The following is a 19,769-nucleotide window of genomic DNA, read 5'->3' on the forward strand; positions in this document are numbered from 1 at the left end:
GATACAAATCAATCAACAAACAGGACAAACTTCAGGATCACAAGTTTAGTTTCATGCTTCAGATAATCAACATTCCTTAATCAAAATACCTTGAGAGTTAAAAGTCTAGGCTCAACAAAAGATATCGTTTAGAGTCATAACATAAAAGTCTTAAGTCAAGAAAATGAAAGACAGATAAAGGCTAGTACTACAGCAGAAGTCAAAACACGGAGTTGAACCCTAGCCTCAGCTCTCCCCGTCAACACCAGCCATCAACCTGAAAAATATTTTAAAATATTTGGGCTAAGTACTAATGTACTTAGTGGGCTGCAACTTTTAAAACATTTCACAATTCGTAAGAGCAGTTTATCCAATCATTCATGACATAACTTAGAAGGTTTTAAAGTAAAGGAACTTCTAAGCATGTTAAAGTATTTCATTTTATTAGCGCGCTATTGTCACACTCTGTTTAGTTACTCTCTGTGATACCGGACCTTTTAGCCACCGACGTATCGCTTTCTCCCATGACACTTGCCCTGAGGATGTAACTCAGACAAATTGAATTGACCTCGGGACGCTACCCAGGCAGGCCTTACACTGATACATGCTCCGGAACACATCCAGCCAAGCATCCTTATAACGCCTCTTACATGAATTAGTGCCCGATGGAGATCAACCCACCGAAACAACTAACAAGTGTACACAATTATCAAATAACATGTTAGGCCATAAGAGAACCTCGATCGATTCATGAATTGCGAGCCTTAAACATAACAGAGCACACAAAAATATTTATTGGATAAACAGTTTGCATTTCATGAAACATTTAAGCTCAATAGCTAAATCATACATTTGGAAAATAAGCCCACCTGATTAGGCAAAGCCTGTCGTTTATCTTATCTCAGAACCGGAATAACCATCCTAGTCCTCACGATCCACAAAGCCTACAAGAAGTCTATATTCTTAATAGGTCTCCTGAAACTAATCTTAAGTCGTAGTAAGGTGCTTAACATTCTATGATTCACTTAGCCGGACCGCCTCCATCGCCGACTCCTCAACCTGGCTTCTTCAAAAATCGCCACCCCCGCCCCTCTGCTTCACTGACGAACAGTAGCAGCCATTAGGCCACTACCGCCGCCGATCTCTCTGTCTCCCCTCGACGAACGGCAAGAGCCGGAGCCGCCTCCGCCTCCTTCGCGGCGCCGCCGCCCGAAAGAGATAAGTTCTCCCTTCTCTGTCCCTATTTTTCCCCCTTTCATTCTTCCCCTTTTCTTTTATAAAAACCCTAATTACTATCTCTTCCTCCCCTTCTCTCTGGTTTCAGGTAGAAAAATGGCAAGGCGGTCCTGCCGCCGCCGTCGCCGTCGCCGGCCCCTGAGTAGCCGCCAACTGCTCCCCTCTTCCTCTCTCATTTCGGACAGCACACTCACACAGAGAAACAAACCCCCAAATTTCAGTTCAAGATTCACAATAGCATAGATTAGGGTTTTTCTTTTTAAAAACTATTCTTTCCATTCATTTTTCTATTTAAAAAAAAAACTGATTGTACATGTAATGTGTGTGTGTGTGTGCGTGTGTCTTGTTGTGGTTCTTTGTTCTTGATTCAGAGGTTAACAAATATAGGTAGAGTGGAAATGGTTGTAACCTTGATGTTGGTGATCTTGTTGGTAAAACCTTGTTTCTGCAGAATTGAGGTTGGATATAAGAAAATAAATACTGGAATTAATGGGGAGATAGCCAAAAAAAAATCAATCACCTCTTTCTTGATTTGGAAACTGTTTTGAAAACTTGAAGGAATTGGAAACTGTTTTGAAAATTTGAAGGAACCGTGAGTGTAGAGTGTAGAGTGTAGATTAGGGAGATGGTGTGAGAGAGAAAAAAAATTAGCTTAATAAGAAAGCTAAAGGCAAGTGGATAAGATTTGGCTTAATGAGTAAGATAAAGGGGAATATATTTGGCTTAATGAAGAACCTAAAATGTGTGGATAAGGATAATAAGATATTTGAGGTTAAATAATATAATAAGCCAAGTGGGTGATTGTGGAGTAAAATCAAGCAAGATGGAATTAATAAAATTAATAAAAATGAAATTCATGAATTCTAATTAAATAAATAAATAAATAAAATTCTTTAATAACAAAAATCCTTGATCACTAAAAATAATAGTGTCCAACTTGAAAACTCAAGAATTCGATGACAAACAAGGATCAATGCTACTCATATAAATATACTCAAAATCAGGAATAACATTTTATGCAACACATTCGCGTGAAATCCTTAATATATAAATATATATATATATATATATATATATATATATAGGGTGTGGTTCTAGAGAGAACTACATTATTTGTGAGAACGGGAGAACCATCAAATCTAATGCATTCACTGTAAAAATTAATGCATTTGCTGTTAAAATTAATGCACTCAAAAAAATAAAAAAAATTGCTCCCTTCAGGATTCGAACCCAGGATCTGCATTCATCCAACAAGATGATGTATCCACCGTAGATCTTGATGATCGAATGGCTGAAAATGGTTCTCCGTTCTTTTTTTATTTATGGTTCTTTCCTGAACCTCTCCCTATATATATATATATATATATATATATATTGGGCTCATATTATATACATTGAGCACTTCAAATTCAAAAGACTAAAATTATTTTTTTTTTTTTACAAAAAGCTTTTGAAAATAATTTTGTTGGAATTAAAATAAATTCATTTTAAATTCTCCAGCGTAAATTAAGTTCAAAATTAATCTAAACTTAGCTATAAAGAAACGGGGTATTACATCGGCGCCGCCTCCCCCATTTCCACTATGTTCCGTCGGTGCCGCCTCCCCCCTTCCCCCTCTGTTCCGCCAGCGCCGTCTTCCCCATTCCCCCTCTGTAAATCCGCCGATGTGCACAGATCTAAGCCCTAATTGAGTCGAGTTGAGTTGGGTAGGTGTTGCTCTTGTTGAGTTGAGTCGACGGAGGCGCGGTTGTCGCCGGAGTCAGGGGGAGAGGTCGAAGGCGGTGGCTCGAGCGGCCGTTCGAATCGAACGAAGTGAAGAAGTATACTGGAGATTTGAGGCTCTGCGGCAGCCTTCTGGTCGTGCGGTCGTCGGATTTCGGGCATGGGAGATTTGGGGTGTTAGGGCTCCGATTTAAGGCGACTCTTTTGTCGTTCAAAATTGGAGTAAGAGAGGGAGGGGTTTTCAGATTCTACTATAGAAATAGGGGTGGCAATGGCTTCTCGCTGCTGTCGATCGGAGATTCAGAAAGAATTGGCGGCGCTCTCCGCCGTCGAAGGGAAAAAAGAGGGAGACGGGAGACGATTGCCTGGTTCGATGAGATCATGCATCCAGGGTCGAGTCAGAGAGTGAGGGAGACAGAGGGTGAATGGTAGACGGATGGATAGAGGCGGCGATGCGGCTGGTGGCAGTACCGACGCCGGGGAAGGAGGCGGCGCAGGTGTGGCACCGCCTACTGTTGCCGTCGCCGGGGAAGTGAGGAAGAAACAAGGATAATTAAGCTATACTTAATTTCTTCTTAAACATGTGGTGCCTTCTAGTTTACAACACTAATTTCACACTTCTTAATCTCCGTGCCCAAAAGAAAGGGGACAACATTATTGGGACAGAGGGAGGAGTATCTTAAGAAGTGTACATATTTTAGCCCTCCCCTATATATATAGGGGTTAATATGCAAAAACACCCCTAACGTTACCACCCCAACTATATTTAAGCCCCTAACCTAACGTTGATAGCAACTAGAGCTGGAAAAACGGGCCCGGCCCGTGTTTAGGGCTGGGCTGGGCTGTATAAAGCCCGCCCAATCAGCCCGCCGGGCTGATCGGGCCCCAAGACTAAAAAGCCCGCCCGGTTGATTTTTTAAAAAATTATTTTTATTAATTTAATTTCAATTAAATATTCTATTTTTAATTTTATTAACCTAATTTTTAACCTCAAAGACGTGAATGACTGAATGTGAAAATGTGATTCTAAAACCCTAAACTTCTCACCACCCAGCGCCGCTACACCACCCTGCGCCGCTGCACTACCCTGCGCCGCACCACCCTATCGCCGATCATCGGAGCCGCCACGGTTACACCGACGAAACATACCGATGTCGAATGATTGTGAAATAGGTATGTTCTGTTCCTATGTCGAATGATACAGGTTGTGCACGTGAAAATATACTCTTTTATGATTGAACTTATACTTGGTCTACTTTGGTTAATCGATTTGAACACTAGTAGTCTGACTATATTATATTGTGGTTTCAATCAAGACATCTGCATCCCTAAGCAATTACATATTAGTGGATATTTCCTGTATATTTTTTTAGATGCCTAGGAAACTAATCATCTGAACTTGAAATTGATGAATTACAAAATGAAAATTTTCCTTTAAAAAAGAAGAAACAGAGAGGTTAGTGAAACATTTGCACTTTAAACATGTCTCATGTCCCTGAAAAATGTATTTCCACCTCCAAGTATACAATAAACACATTAACACCCATCATCTCCCCACATTATGAAAACAAAATTTTATGAACAGTAGCATGCATAGTTGCACAGAAAAGCAGAGCATGAAAACAGAACATGAAAACAAGATCTCGATAATCATGAATCTATCATTTCTAGGCCCTCTAACATGGAAACCGTGATCTCTACTAAACCTAGATCTAAATCTTACCAAGAAAAATTTTCTACACGTTTTTCAAGAAATCTCATGCATACCAACACATCAAAACCCCAGATTTACTCCTCCGTTCATAGATCTACTCGGAGGTGTATGCATACTACCCAGATCCACTCAAAAACACCCGCATCAGAGAAAGCACCCCTCCAAAATGACTTACAACTCACGCCTTAGCATCACTTTCCCACAGACGGCGCCAAATGGTGAAGCACAAGTTCGTGAACACTACGACGAAGACATAAAGTAAAGAGGATTGCTCACCTGAAGTATAAAACTTCTGGAAGTATATTTCTTCAAGTGTTCAAGCGATTACAGAGAGAAAATGTAGAGTGATAAGTAAAGATCGGATCCCCTATTACATTGACATAGTGGAGTATTTATAGATAACAAATGGAAAGGGCAAGAGGGTCTTTTTATCCTTCCCACGTACTCTTCATGCACAGAGTCTTCGTAGGTGTCATTATCACGGTGATTGTCCTTCTTATAACGGATCTGCAGCTTTTTCTTTCCTCATCAGAGAGTAGTTATGACCTGCACAGTGGCTGGAGGGAGATGTCATGTTGGCTTTGTGCCTTGGGCTGCGCAAGCGTCATAGTGAAGAACTTCGTTGGTTCTATTCTTGAGGAAGTCTTTGTATTGCCTGAGGCTGCGCAGTCACTTGACATCTCATCCTTACTTTCGTGATGTCCCCCAGTCTTATTGCTGTCATGCAATTCCCTCTTTGTACCTGCATTGTTAGTTTTCTTTGCTATAAATACAATAATATGGATTGTAGGAGGGTCTGTGCTGCTGAGAATCTCAATGTCCTACGCTGATGGGGACCTTATCCCTCATCACTCTTACTTTTTCACTACTCTCTCTATCTCTCTACTCATTGACTTTATCTACATTTTCTTAATTTGCGTGCTTCATTTTTTTTGGGACGTTATTATTTTGACGGGTGGAGTATTTCGTAATAAAAAACGACGATGTTTTGATTAGACTTGTGTCACATCGACGCCATTTTATATTCAATTTTGACTTAAAGTTTATGGTTACCTATCGCCCAATTGTATAATTCTTACTAGCATTTCCCGATCTAATTAATAACCTGAAATATATTCATCACATGATCATGTGATTGAGAAACTTTCAAATGCCTAATCTCAAGTGAAGCGGTATTTATTGTTAATTATAAAATAATTATTTAAATATTTTTTATAACAATATATTTCGTGGGAAAAAACGAAATAAGCTAAAATTCGTGTATTTTTTTTTTGACAATTTTCAAAGTTCGTGGGAAAAATCAAAATGGACCCAAAATTCATGTATTTAGGTACAATAACCCTATATTTATTAACATTAAAGATTAAATAAATTTATTTTAATAAAAAAATGATACTCTCTCCGTACACGAAATAAACTCCTATTTACCCTTAAAAAATTGTTCTTGAAATAAACTCCTATTATGTTTTTTGGACAATTATCCTCTCTTGTTTTCTACATTTACTATCATTTACTACTAATGGACCCATCCTAAATCAATTAATCCACTAATTAATGAACCCCGTCCCAAATCAATTCAAATACTTCCTTCGTCCCCCAAATAACTTTCTAGTAGGGGACGGCACGGTTTGAAAGAAAAGTTGTTAAGTGTATTAATAGTGGAGAAAATGTGTTATTGTAATACCCTGACTTTTCCCAATAGAATCTTTCAGTGTAATTATTGAATTTGGATTATTGGTAGTTATGCTCGGAAAAAAAAATATATATATATATATATATATATATATATATATATATGTATATATTCGTTTTAAATTCCAACAAAGAGATTTTCAAAAATTCAAGAAGAATTTAAAATTTTTTATTTTACGTTGATGTACGCCTGAAAATGAAGTTTGTTTTTAATTGCAATAAAAAGTTATTTTTACAAAAGCTTTTGAAATCAAATTACTTGATTGTTGTGCATTGCATACTCGCTAGATTATGTGAATATATGAATTATTTCATGCGATTAGTGTGAAGTTTAGATCGAGATTTTTTTTATTTAGTTTTTAATTAAAAGAAATATTGAGCTTTAATTATCATAGTGTTGGGCCTTATTTTTTTTAAATGAAGCCCATTTGTTGTTAACAACTAACGAGCCTTGTTTAGTAAACTTTTCAAATCAAAAGAAACACCAAATATTGTTAGGCACATCTAGTATTTCCTAATCCCAATTATATATTTTGAAGCCCAGCTTTTATTAAATTTCAAAAGCCCAATTGCTTTGTTAATTTCTGCAACACAATCGCACCATTTCATCAGTTACCTTCTTCAACAGTTCAGCAGATATTTTCTTCTCATGATTGAAAAAATGATATGAAGCATGGACAGAAATTTATCCACGTTTGTCATGCTCTCCTATTTAAAGACTCTCGTCCAATTCAATTATTACCCTATAATCAAATATCAGAACATGAACCTGTCCATCCATACAATCTTTGAGTTCTCAAGAAAACAGCAAAGCCGATTTCATCAATAGAAGCAATCGAAACCAGTATCATTCATTCACAAACATCTTTCATTTATTCTTTACACAATCTCAAACCATATCAGACTACATACATTTTTCATGAATTCTATGCAGATACACAACAAATAGAAACAGACTCCATTCCACTCACCTATGAGGTTATTTCTATGACTCGACGCTCTAAAGATCATAACCCCACACAGCATATACAGACACAGCCACACAAGAACATACATAAGCTTTAAGGACCTCAAACCTTTACACTTTAGATTGGAGACATATGACATAATTGAAACAATACATTGCAGAAAAGAAAGAAACCTCTTAATCTTGTTAAAGCTCTAAACTTTTTGTGCTTGATTCTTGTTGTGAGTGTTGGTGTGTGTGGCGTGAGTCGGGGATGTAGCAGGGCAGAGGGGCCTCGGCAGATCGCAGATGGAAAGGTGAGAAAGAAAGAGAGAGCAAGGGCGAGGGAGAGGAAGGTCAGGGGTGGCGGCGACGGCGGCTGCCGGAGGTCGGCGTTGCTGTCGTCTGCTGGAAGAGAGAAGGGAGAAGAGGGAGTGCTGCGGCGCGCAGCTGGGTGTGTGCGTCTGTGTGTGTTTTGGTGTGTGTGTTTGTGAGAATGTGTGTGAGTAGGTGAAAGAGAGGGAGAATAGGAATTGAAAAGAAAATGTGTTGGGCCTTTGCAATTTGTTAAATTTGGGCTTTCCATTATTAGACTTAATTGAAAATGGGTTTACTTGTTTATATGAGATTACAATCAAGTTAGATTAATTAGAAATTATTAATTCATGACATATTTGATTCATGAATTGATGAATGAAAATGCATCAAAATTTTATTATGTGCATATAGTTGAATGTGATTTATATGTTATTTGGTTAATGTATTTATGAAATTATATTGTGACTTTGAAAGAAAAATATTTATGCATTAAAATTATTTTCGAGTTAAAAGTTTCAAGAAAAGCCAAGCAAGGGTATTGTTGGTGCCCTCAGCTGAGAATGTGAGTTTCATGATTAAGGCTTAAAAAAAATACAAACCGGGCATAACGAATTTGAACTTAGTAGCCTCGCTTTGCTATTATCTAAAGGCTAGTATCACGAGACCTATTAAGATCAGATTATCTTGTAGGCTCAGTTGACCAAGAGGATTAGCATTGCTTTTACGAGACGAATTACGTTTGACTTCGGACTTTGTCCAATTAAGGTGGGCTTTATTTTACAAATGTATCTTGAGTTATATAAGCTCTGATATTTCATGAAAGTTATTTGTTTATCCAATATAAATATTTTTATGTGCGTTCTGTATTATTTAATGCTCGCATAAGCATCGATCGAGATTCTCATTTGGCCTAACACGTTAAATGAGGATTGTGTACACAAGGTTAGTGGCTCGATGGGTTGATCGCCATCGTGCGCTAACAAAGCTAAGAGGCGTTATAAGGGTGCTTGTCTGGATGTGTTCCGAAGCACAGTTATGGTTATTGATCTGACCGGGTGCGTCCCGAGATTGATAAATGGGAGAAAAGAAAGCGATCCATCGGTGGCTAGAGGTCTGGGATCATAAGCAGTTAGTAACAATCAAACGTTACATGGCGCGCCACTTAATGAAAAAAAGTTTTATCATGCTTAGAAGTGGATTTTTGTTTTAAAACTTTATGAGTTATGATTGTGATATTGGATAAACTGCATTGGTTATTTCATAAAATATTTATAAAATGCATAGCCCACTGAGTACACTAGCCTAAAATATTTTTAAATATTTTCAGGTTGATCGATTGGTTCAGATGGGGTTGAGTTGAGGCTAGGGTTCTACTTCGTCTTTTGCTTCCGCTAACGACTAGCTTGTTATCTTGTCTTTCAATCCCCTAAACTAAGAACTTCTATTATATGGTGCAGTATTATCTTGTTGAGTTTAGACTCTTAATTTGTATTTCTATTAATGAAGCCATCGTTGATTATGATCAGAGTCACGAAACAAAAACTTATGTGATCCTGTGAGTTTGAATATTATCAATTGATTGGCATCACTAAATGCCTTTCATTTTGTCTCTTCAAATTATGAATAACACATTTAAAAGGGTAAGTTGTCAAGTTTATCCAGCTCAGTCAAGTTTTCTCATTATTTTCCCATTTCTTTTTCTAAGGAGCTGCAAAGTAAACCTATTTGAATCATTGAGATTTTTCTCGTAATACAACCTTGTTTTATATCATCAACCTCCTTTATTCTAAATAGTTCTTTCAATTATTATATTTTATTTTTTCCAAGAACGGGCTGTTACAGTTATACTCCCTCCGTCCACAAAGAGTGTGTGGCGGTGTGAAGGACACATATTTTAATAAAAAAATTGAAATACTCCCTTCGTCCACAAAATTATAAGGGCCCACCGACAAATTTATATTTCGTCGTTAAAAAAAATAATTTAGTTATTGTAAAATTTCCACATCAGCGATGAAAATCATATGTCGGTATTACCGACGGACACGCGTCTGTCGGTAAATATAGCTGATTTATTAATTTTATATTATTGAAATTAAATCATTGACAGAAACTTTCCGTTGGTAATAGTAACCGTCGAGACACCATCGGGAATTCCGTCATTAAATTGGCAGAAAATATTCGCGCCAAAGTTTGTCGTTATTTTCGTCATTAATTTCAATGTGAGATTTCTCATCCCTAATCCGTCGTAGAAATTGTTGTAAATCAGCGACGGAAACTTTCCGTCGTCGGTGATTTCGTCATTGTCCGACACACTTTCTTGTAGTGTCGTTTTGCCATTTTAGAATGTCCACAAAAATTAGTCCATTTTCATTTTTGAAAACTTACAATCACATAGTGGGCTCCATTCTCCTCTCACAATACAATTAATTATCATTATAAATACTACTTTTAAGTGGGCATCTTTCTCCACTCACAATACATATTAAAACCCGTGCCCGCACCTTTAGGACTATTTTTGGTGGATGGAGGGAGTATGTGATTTTAGTGTTAAAGGGTAGTATTGGGTCCACCCAATTATAAAAGTAAAGAGTGAGTATTTTGTAAATATTGAGTGTGAATGAGGTTTAAAGTATAAAGGAGGTTTCTAAAAAAGGAAAACACACAATCTTTGTAGACGGACGAAAATAGTAATAAACACACAATCTTTGTGGACGGATGGAGTAATTAGTATTGAACAATGTTATAATTAGTATTGACAATGGTGGAAGATTGAAAAGTAAGAATAAATAAAGTAATATTACTGGTGAGGTAATGTCCCAAAATAGATAAGAAATTATTTGAGGGATATCCCAAAAAGAAATACTATAAGAAGTTATTTGGGGGACGGAGGGAGTAGAAGGGCTAGTCGGGATTCAGTCTTCTCAACTTCAAGTAGGTGTATGCGAAGCTCAGCTGATCACATGATGTAAATCGATCAACTTCATTGAATCAAAGACATGAAAACAAATTTGACATGGTCGTATGTGCCTCACAATAATGATCCTTCAGGCTCAACTACAAAAGAACAAAATAGAAATAGTTTAAGTCAGATTGCAAAAACTAGCAAATAAGAGACACTAATAAGAAGAAAATGAATTTGCTAAATCACACTCACAGCTCGAGAGATGAATATTTGGGCTCAAATCCTATTAATATAATTACTCAGCACAATTTAGTTATTGTGTTCACATTCTATAAATTGTAGCAACAATTTAATTTAATTACTCATATTATATATATATATATAAAATTCAGTCAATAGAAAATGATTATAAGTTAATAAAGAAAAAAATATAAGTGAGTTCGAAATGAACTATCTCTTTTTAATTGAGTGTCAATGTTTTTTTACTAATGAAAAATTAAGAAAATTAATTAAATGTATTATCACTATCATTTTATTTCATTTACAACCCCTTTATTAATTTTTGTAGTTTTGGTGCTCGACATGAAATGAGAGTTTATTTAGTAGGAGGAGCGAGTATTATATAATTTAAATTTAGAATGTGAATCCAAAAATCTATAGGTAATTAAGCCTGAAAAAAACATTGAATTAAAGCGGTGTTACATTGTTGTTGGACGATCCATACCAATACCATTCCCGCCCTGAGTGATAGAAACTGAAACATAGAGAGGGAAGAAATGGTGCGGAAGCGACTGCTGCTGCTGCTGAAGCCCTTTGATGTCTATCCATCTTATGAAACCACCACCACCTCTAACCGTCACAAGGTATACAATCTTTATAAAACCCTCTAATTTTGTTAGTTTACCGTTCAATTGAAGCTGATGTTGAGCTGCGATTCACTCTCTTATGGGGATAATTATTCAATAAATATTTCTTCAAACTTCCCGCCTACAGTTGTTATCGCGTCATTTCTTCTTTGAGTGTGCATTGCACACCTAATTTCGGGGTATTTTGGGAGAATTAGTTGCTGATGGCTTGGTATAAGCAGTGGAGTGTTGGACGGAAGCTGCCGGATACCCGATTACGAAAATTGGCGGAACCTAATCATATAGCAATTCCCATGGATGGATGAGATATATATCTACATATATTTTTTCTCTAAAGATTTTATCTTATATATATATATGTGTGTGTGTGTGTGTGTATTTATATATTAGTACTATTATTTATTCAAGAATCAATCTTCGGAGTGAACAAAATACTTTTGAAATAATTTGCACGAGCCCACATTCCGCTGCACTCGTATTTAAGCTGTGCGATAGAGTGTATATCATCATTTTTACTTGATGCTTATAGCTGGTAATTTGTTAGAATCACATAATAGTGGCCTCACTTTCTTTACTCTTATTCTGCATTGTGCACACTTTTTCCAAAGTTGCTATGAGTCAGAACAATCATGGGTCCTGATGTTGATCTGTTTCATACATAAAACATGCGGGATTGAGTTATCATGATGTGAGTATGTCACTAGATTAGCAGATGAACAAAAGTAATGTATTACTCTCTCCTTCCCTCATACTTAAGCATGGAAGTGGTTGAGAAAGTTGTTGAGTGTATTAATAGTGGAGAAAGAGTTCCATATTAAGGATAAAATTGTCAAATTATGTGTGGAGTGGAGTCCAGAAATAGGAAGCGCATATATTTGGGGAACGTACCAAAAATGAAAGAAATGCATAATTTTAAGGGACGGAAGGAGTATGAAAGTAATATGTCTGCTTCGTCTTGGTCTGATATTCTATTAGGAGCTATTACGGAGAACTTTAGATGAATAGAGATAAATTCTGCAAAGTTATTTAGAATCATTTATTTGTTAGCTGCCTGCCCATTTGGATGTTTAACTTTTAGAGATTGTGTTTTGAGAGAATTGAGTTCCTTAATTGATGCCGTTACATTTGTAGTAAAAACTTCCTCAAATGCTTCATTCCACTCTTGACATTGCTTTTATTCACTGACGAGATTGCAGGTATTGAGATATTTATATAACAGGACGTTGGCTCACAAAAATGCCATTAACTTCTGCCAGAATATTTTGAAGAAAAAATCCGTTGAATGGAAAACTGCTTTCCGTGGTGATCTTTCTGAGCCTATCCCTGATGTTGATCTGGTCATTACAGTTGGAGGTGATGGCACACTATTACAAGCAAGCCATTTGATGGATGATTCAATCCCAATTCTTGGAGTAAATTCTGATCCCACTCAACCAAAAGAAGTAACTAACTTCACTGTCTTCTTACTTTGCTAGATGACTTAATTTGACTCTTTTATCTCTAATACCTTATCTTTATCTGTTGAGTCTACTTTAAACTATAATTGGCATCGCTATTATCACAAGCTGTTTTTGTAGTTACTACTACCACCACCACCACTAACATGATATTTCCTATTATTGTTTCTTTTTTAACATTAATTGTTTTCATACAAAATAAATTTGTTATGTATTTAGGTAGCAGAATTCAGTGAAGAGTTTGATGCAACAAGGAGCACTGGATATCTTTGTGCTTCCACTACCAGCAACTTTGAACAGGTTAGGTGTCACATGAACCATTTGTATATTTGAAACTTTGGCTTCTAGCTGGTAATCAAAGTGACTTTTTGATCAAGTAATGATACTTTTGGAAATTAACATAAATAATGTAGAGAAAGAAATTTGCCTCTCTCGATGCACTTTCTAAGTGTATAGGTATAGCTACTGGTTTCTAAGAACTCCGACCTGACTTTTTTTTTCCTCGGCATGCTATATTTTATGTGCTCTGAAAATTGTGAGTTTTTTTCTTAATCCTTTTCGGTGGTGGGGATGGAGGGGTATGGATTGCAAAGATTGAACTGCAAACGGGTGTCTCTTAGGTATTTGAATTGGCTAGGATTGGATTATGTCCATGTTTAGTACTTCATGTTATTATTATTGGTTTCAGAGATGTATTGGGCAGTCAGAAACAGGTATTTAGCTTTACTGGTTCCGAGTTTACTTTTGGAGATTGTCGCAGAGTACCCATATCCATTTCAATAGTTTTCAAATCTGTTAGAGATATTATAGCTGACTGTAAAGTTCATTGAAGAATAATAAGGAAGGTTTATTCTTATATTCTCAACATGTAGCCAGCCACTAGATCTTGTGAGTTTTCTTTGTTCAATTCTAGGATTGCAAAGTGGTGAACCGAGCCTTCTTGTAGGCTAATTTAGTGTAACTTTGTTAAAATTATGCGTGATAGACTGTAAAGCAACACTTGATACTTGCAATTCATGATTCTTCTATCATCCTATTGTTACATTTGATCTTTCTAATAATTTAATTTATGTATAAAAAGAACTCATAACTCATAGTTCCTTATTCTTCAAAAAAAAAAAAACTCATATAGTTCCTTAAGGGGCGTTTACTTTTGATGATTAGTCTAGATAAATAAAAATAGTATAGACTAATCCATTGTTTACTAAGATGGATTGGAACTTTGGGATATCTCGAGACCTTTGATAATTTCTATCATTTGAGCTAATTTTGCTTGATATATATCTCATTGAAAGGGTGGATTGAAGATATCCTAGTAATGAGGATAAAATACTCAATCATGTATCTTATCAATCATGAAAAGTAAACACCTCCTAAATATGATGTTAACTTCTATAGGTTTAATATAATAGTCAAGTGTTCTCAATGTTACCTTGCTTGCTTTGCCATGTTTTGTTGATTCAGTAAGAGCAGCTGTGTGACTTGTGTAAAGAAAGGATCTAAGTTTATGTCATCTTGTGAGGAAACTTTTAAGTTCCCAGCATAAATAAGGAATGTGTTTTTGTTTTCATAGGTAGTAGATGGTATCCTTGAGAATCGCGCTGAACCATCCGAATTATCACGGATGGCCATTACTATCAACTCAAAGCCTATTCCAACCTATGCTCTCAATGATATTCTACTCGCACATCCATGTCCTGCAGCAGTTTCTCGATTCTCATTTAGGTAGGGAAAAACTGCTTTGGTTTTTTATAACCACACAAACTGTGTAATTGATATTATTGCTTATATAGGATCAAGAAAGATGGGGAACCCTCCTCTCTACATCACTCGAGATCAAGTGGCCTCAGAGTGTCAACAGGCGCTGGATCAACGGCTGCAATGCACTCTACTGGTGGATTCACAATGCCCATTTTATCGAGGGAGTTGCAGTATTTGGTGAGGGAGCCCATTTCTGCAGGGGATTCTTCACACTTAACACACGGGTTTGTGAAATCATACGAAACGATGGATATCTCCTGGTTTTGTAGAGAGGGGCTCCTGTTTATTGATGGTTCGCATGTGGTCCATTCCATTCAGCTTGGAGATACAATAGAACTATCTTCCAGGGCTCCGCAGTTGAAAGTATATTTGTCACCCCATTTGTTATCACGTGTCGAATGAATATACATATACATACACATACTATAAATGTACGATTTTCCACAAGTAGTTTGCAGATGAAAATCACAATGTTGCGTATCCTAATTTGTGCTCTAGTTTCTCTCACGACGATCGGGTGTTGAACAAGTTACTCCTACGTTAGTGTCACGGTGCATGTGTAAAAGCCGTTGCAGTTTCATTTTCAAATGTAGCATCACCTGCCATTTGCAACCAAGATTCTGGTAAGCAGAGCAGAATTAATACTTTTCAATCAACAAAAATTAAGATTGGTTCGTATACATCAATAACAGTACTTGGGACCGGAATCAAGAGTGTTATCTAAAGTTTATCATTATCGAAAACTAAAGCAAAGATATTTCACATCAGAGTAAATTTACCTACAGCAGGTGCAATTTTCCGACTGACTTAAACCCAAGAAAAGAATGTGCAATAACTCTTAAGTCCACTAACAACCAGCTTATAGCTTATTCACCAATAGGTAAAGCTGGATATCTCAGCAGTTACTGGACTTACATGAACAGTTGAGGTCGACTACGGGAGAGTTGGGGCCGCTTTATAGGTGAAAGGATAAGATTCCTCAGAGTCATTGAAGGATTTGCTGGGCGTGATCCAACTCCAGTGCCAAAAGAAGGGTGAGAACTTGGTACTCGATTACCAGTTTCAGCAGGAATAGCCGACTGTTTCGCAGGTGAGCCACCAGACATGTCAAATGTGGAGTTAGAATTGTTGCGTCTTGTCGACCACATGTCATCTCTTGGCCCTGGAGTGTCAGGAGTGAGAGCTGACCAATCTGCCACAGATAAGTCGGACTAGTACTTTTGGAAGAGTATGACAATTATTAATTAAGCCTTGATTGGTATGTTTCAAGAGATCAACTAGAACTTTGTGTTACGTTTTTAAAAATCAGGGTAGAGCAGAGCCATGTATATATCTCTTTCAGTGGAAATGGCGTGAAACAGGCTTACCTGTCCTGATCGAATCTCTGTTATCCAACCTTCTGGCTGGATCTGAGAACAGATCAGTTTCTGTTCTAGAGAAGAAATTGTTTGCTGGCTGAATTGCTGAGCGCTTCAATGACTCAATTTCGTTTCTTGCTTCATCGTACATTTCATCGAGTTTCCTTTTCTGCCTGCAGTGATAATAAGATCATCATTAGTGACCACAACCATGGATAAAGTAAGAAGAGTGCAGGGTATATCATGAAGAAGTGCAGTAGATTGACCTGCATTTTTCTGAAAACTTTTCCTGCAGTTCCAGTTTATCCTTCGCCAGATTCTCATTCTCTTGAGCCAATATCTGGCACCTCTTACCCATTTTCTGGTACGCACCATAAGCCTCCTCCACTTTCTGTGTAAGTTTCTCTTGCATTTCTTCATATTTCTGCCGATACTGAGCCACTATTTTCTTCATCTTGACTTGCATCTCCAAATCTCTTTGCCCAATATAAAACATTATACTTCTATACGAGGACTTCATTACTTGGACCTTTTAAGGAATACCAAGATTACAGGAAGAACTAGGTTCACAGCCTTTCAATAAATCTCAACACAGAACAAATAATAAATCAACAAAACATTGCACCAGATTGACTTGTCAAGGATACATGTTTGAGGAGATATTCCCACCATGGCCATCTGCAGGAAACAGCAACTAGTCATGGAATGTTGTGTATTTCATATGATATTAACTTCAGAAAGGTTAAATTGACCGCAAACAGATAAACTAATTAAGAGACAGTGTCTTTGTCGGAGAGTTTCCTTACATTGGCCTGTTCATCATTTGGATTGATGTCCATTGGCTTCATAAGACTGACAAGTAAAAGGATGATATTTCAGACCAATTAAAACCAAATGACTCCATAGGTAACCAAAAAACTATACGTATCTACAAATTAGAGACACAAAAAGAGAGGAAATATAAGATTGAGTATGGGTAAAAACTTCTGATTAATCACAGAACAACTACAGTCTATAATTTGATCAGAATTTATCATTTTGGAAATTACAGACATGAGATAAAACAAACAAGTTTCACTTTGTTATCAATACCTTCTAGAGAGCACTTGATCACAAATAGGACATGAACCATCATTGCTGAGGATCTTACCGGCATCTTCGGTGCCTTCGAAAGTCATTAAGGAAATCTAACAAAATACATCAAAATGAAGAAGTTGATAGGTATAAAAAGTATGTGAATTAATCTATTCATATTTGGATACACAAGACGTGACCACAGGTGGTGGCGATGGCTCGCCCTTCCAACTCCCGCCAGCAAGCATTGCATCTCATTTCAGCGTTTCAGAATGAATTAATCAACAATACACTCTTTTGAGTTCAACTTTGCAATCTATCGAAAACCTGAAAATTTTAATTTTAACTAAAGAATAGCAAAAACTTACTCAAGACTTAAGCTTATAATTAAGTGTTACGGAAACATAATAGCAACAATATCTAGTCAATGTAGACTTAGTTGGATTTTTAATCATGTAACTGTATAGTATACCTCTCTCTCTGCATTTAGAAATCCTGAATTGTGATAAGGCCTAGTAGTTGCATCTACAAATAACTTAAGAGGAAAATGCATTTTGCATTTCCTAGTTTAAACAAATAATGGGTTAATACGTAGCTACTTCACACAGATCTGACATCAATCAATGTACTACATAAAAATCCCTCTCTGACTGCAAAGCAGAAGTTGCATGCTTGACCAAAACAAAACTCCTAGATTTCGACATACCAAACATAGATGGAGAAAAACTCATGAAAAGAAGCTCAAAAGATAATCAAAAAGATCATGAGCAATTCATCATCTTCGTTTATTAACAAATTTTCCTTGGAAACACGTAGTGTTGCTGCACTACCAAAGTAATACATGGAAGAAGTCGTGAAGATTAAGCTCTCAATATACGAGAAAAATTAAAGGTAAAGCTCAATAGTTATTGTTCACATATAAACTGAAACAAATTCTGCAGGAAAAGAAAATCAATTTCAAACTTATCGCGCACGGTTCTCAACTGAGACCTCCATTGTGGTCGAATAAATCAGCAAAAAACAAGCAATTAACCAATGGCTATTTGTTGTTCCTAAATTCCAGAAGTTGAATCACAGAAATTTCTGGAAACTTACGAGCTTTGGACACAGAATTCAGCAGTTGTCCAAATAGAATCCAGATTGAGGCAGAAATTGGATAGTGAAACCGTGTATAAAATGAAATCGCCTTTCAACTCCGGAAACAGACGGTGAATTCAGAAACGCAGAGAAAATGCGAAATCCGAAGAGAAAAATCAAAGCACTAAGCAGGGTTATCGACTTGGAGCGAGATCGCAGATTACGCGGCAAAGACGAGAAGAATTTTGGCGAGCCGTTGAGATTTAAAATGATAATCTGAAAAAGCGGTACTTAGAGGGTGATTGACAAGCTTATTTTAAAGAAGAGCTTATAAGATGTTTCAAGGGCTTATAAGTTGTAGTTTCTTAGTAATAAATTGTCAAAGTGTTTGAATAATTTAACTTATAAACTAAAAAGAGAATTTTTAGTTAGTGAGAGAAGATTTTTGGTAGAGAGAAAATCGAAGAAAAATGAAATTAAAATGATATATAATGAAAATAAAAAATTATAATTGAATTATTTTTATAAAATGAGTGTTGCTTATAAAATAATAAGAAAAGAAGTTGGGGTAGATGAATTTATTTTTTGAGGAGCTTATAAGCTCTTAGGGCTTATTTTTAGAGTTTATAAGCTCTTTAGGAGCTTATTTTACCAAACACTTTTAAATAACTTATATGTTAAGCTTATTTTAAAGAGCTTATAAGCTCTTGGAGCTTATAAGATGTTTTAAGAACTTATAAGATGTAGTTTCTTAAGATCTTATAAGTTGTAAACGTGTTTGGGTAAATGAACTTCTAAGCTAGAGAGAGAATTTTTAGTTAGTGAGAGAAAATCTTAGTTAGAGAGAGAAAATCGAAGAAAAATGAAATTAGAATGATATATGATGAAAATAAAAAAATTATAGTTAAGTTATTTTTGTAAAATGAGTGTTGCTTATAAGATAATGGGAAAATAAGTTCGAGTTGGAGCTTATAAGCTCTTAGAGCTTAATTTTTACAGCTTATAAGCTGTTTAGGAGCTTATTTTGTCAAACACTTTGAAGAGCTTATAAGCTCAGCCAAACACCCTCTAATCTAACCTTATTTTAAATAGGTTATTTGACTAAGCTTAATTTAAATAGCTTATGAGATATTTCAAGAGCTTATAAAATATAATTTTTTAATAATTTATAAGTTATCAAAGTATTTGGATAATTGAATTTATAAGTTAAAAAGTGAACTTTTAGTTAGAGAGATAAAATTAGAATGATATATGATGAAAATAAAAAAAATATATTCGATTTATTTTTGTAAAATGAGTGTTGCTTATAAGATAATAAGAAAATAGTTGAGGTAGATTAACTTATTTTTGAAAAGCTTATAAGTTCTTAGTACTTATTTTTACAGCTTATAAGCTGTTTAAGAGCATTCAGTATCCACAATGGGGTGACTTGATAGCTTACTTGATCTTTTTAGTTTTGATTTTTGTATTTTTCTTTTAATTTTAATTGCACAAATTTAAATAATACAATTTACTTCAAATTTAAATTGCATTAATTTAAAATCCTACAAATTACATTAAAAAAAAACTAAAGACATAATTTAAAATTACTTAAAAAAACTAAATGACATAATTAAAATCCTAAAATTCCTATCTAGAATTTTCGTTTAAAATCCTAAAAAAACTAA

The 19,769-nt window shown here is 35.8% G+C and overlaps 2 protein-coding genes across 4 annotated transcripts; one reads left to right on the plus strand and one right to left on the minus strand.

The window, feature by feature from the left end:
- The first annotated feature begins 11,155 nt into the window (after positions 1 to 11,155).
- LOC130986851 (NADH kinase) lies at positions 11,156 to 15,079 on the plus strand. Of its 2 annotated transcripts, none has more exons than XM_057910386.1 (5): positions 11,156 to 11,372; positions 12,572 to 12,817; positions 13,052 to 13,132; positions 14,406 to 14,557; positions 14,626 to 15,079. In XM_057910386.1, exons 1-5 carry the CDS (start codon positions 11,286 to 11,288, stop codon positions 14,993 to 14,995), a joined length of 936 nt encoding a protein of 311 aa, XP_057766369.1. In that variant the 5' UTR covers positions 11,156 to 11,285; the 3' UTR covers positions 14,996 to 15,079. The 2 variants fall into 2 exon arrangements, with proteins under 2 accessions (XP_057766369.1, XP_057766370.1); XM_057910387.1 differs by having other exon boundaries at positions 11,164 to 11,372; positions 12,565 to 12,817.
- Positions 14,951 to 18,366, minus strand: LOC130986852 (E3 ubiquitin-protein ligase CCNB1IP1 homolog). Of its 2 annotated transcripts, none has more exons than XM_057910389.1 (9): positions 18,121 to 18,366; positions 17,214 to 17,352; positions 17,044 to 17,116; positions 16,758 to 16,803; positions 16,599 to 16,629; positions 16,218 to 16,473; positions 15,961 to 16,124; positions 15,509 to 15,755; positions 14,951 to 15,192 (listed from the first exon to the last, which is right to left on the minus strand). In XM_057910389.1, the coding sequence occupies exons 2-9, from the start codon at positions 17,281 to 17,283 to the stop codon at positions 15,189 to 15,191; spliced, it is 891 nt and encodes a 296-aa protein (XP_057766372.1). In that variant the 5' UTR covers positions 17,284 to 17,352; positions 18,121 to 18,366; the 3' UTR covers positions 14,951 to 15,188. The 2 variants fall into 2 exon arrangements, with proteins under 2 accessions (XP_057766372.1, XP_057766371.1); XM_057910388.1 differs by having other exon boundaries at positions 15,509 to 15,785.
- Positions 18,367 to 19,769: the final 1,403 nt, after the last annotated feature.

The sequence above is a fragment of the Salvia miltiorrhiza genome, chromosome 5, assembly GCF_028751815.1.
Source record: "Salvia miltiorrhiza cultivar Shanhuang (shh) chromosome 5, IMPLAD_Smil_shh, whole genome shotgun sequence".
Classification (NCBI taxonomy): domain Eukaryota; kingdom Viridiplantae; phylum Streptophyta; class Magnoliopsida; order Lamiales; family Lamiaceae; genus Salvia; species Salvia miltiorrhiza.

Coding starts and splice junctions, on each gene's coding strand:
- LOC130986852 (XM_057910388.1), bottom strand. CDS start 17,283: ATGAGATGCAATGCTTGCTGGCGGGAGTTGGAAGGGCGAGCCATCGCC. Junction 16,804..17,043: donor GATCAAGTGCTCTCTAGAAG/GTATTGATAACA, acceptor TTTACTTGTCAG/TCTTATGAAGCCAATGGACA. Junction 15,786..15,960: donor CAGAGATTCGATCAGGACAG/GTAAGCCTGTTT, acceptor TATCTGTGGCAG/ATTGGTCAGCTCTCACTCCT.
- LOC130986851 (XM_057910386.1), top strand. CDS start 11,286: ATGGTGCGGAAGCGACTGCTGCTGCTGCTGAAGCCCTTTGATGTCTAT. Junction 12,818..13,051: donor ATCCCACTCAACCAAAAGAA/GTAACTAACTTC, acceptor TTATGTATTTAG/GTAGCAGAATTCAGTGAAGA. Junction 14,558..14,625: donor GTTTCTCGATTCTCATTTAG/GTAGGGAAAAAC, acceptor TTGCTTATATAG/GATCAAGAAAGATGGGGAAC.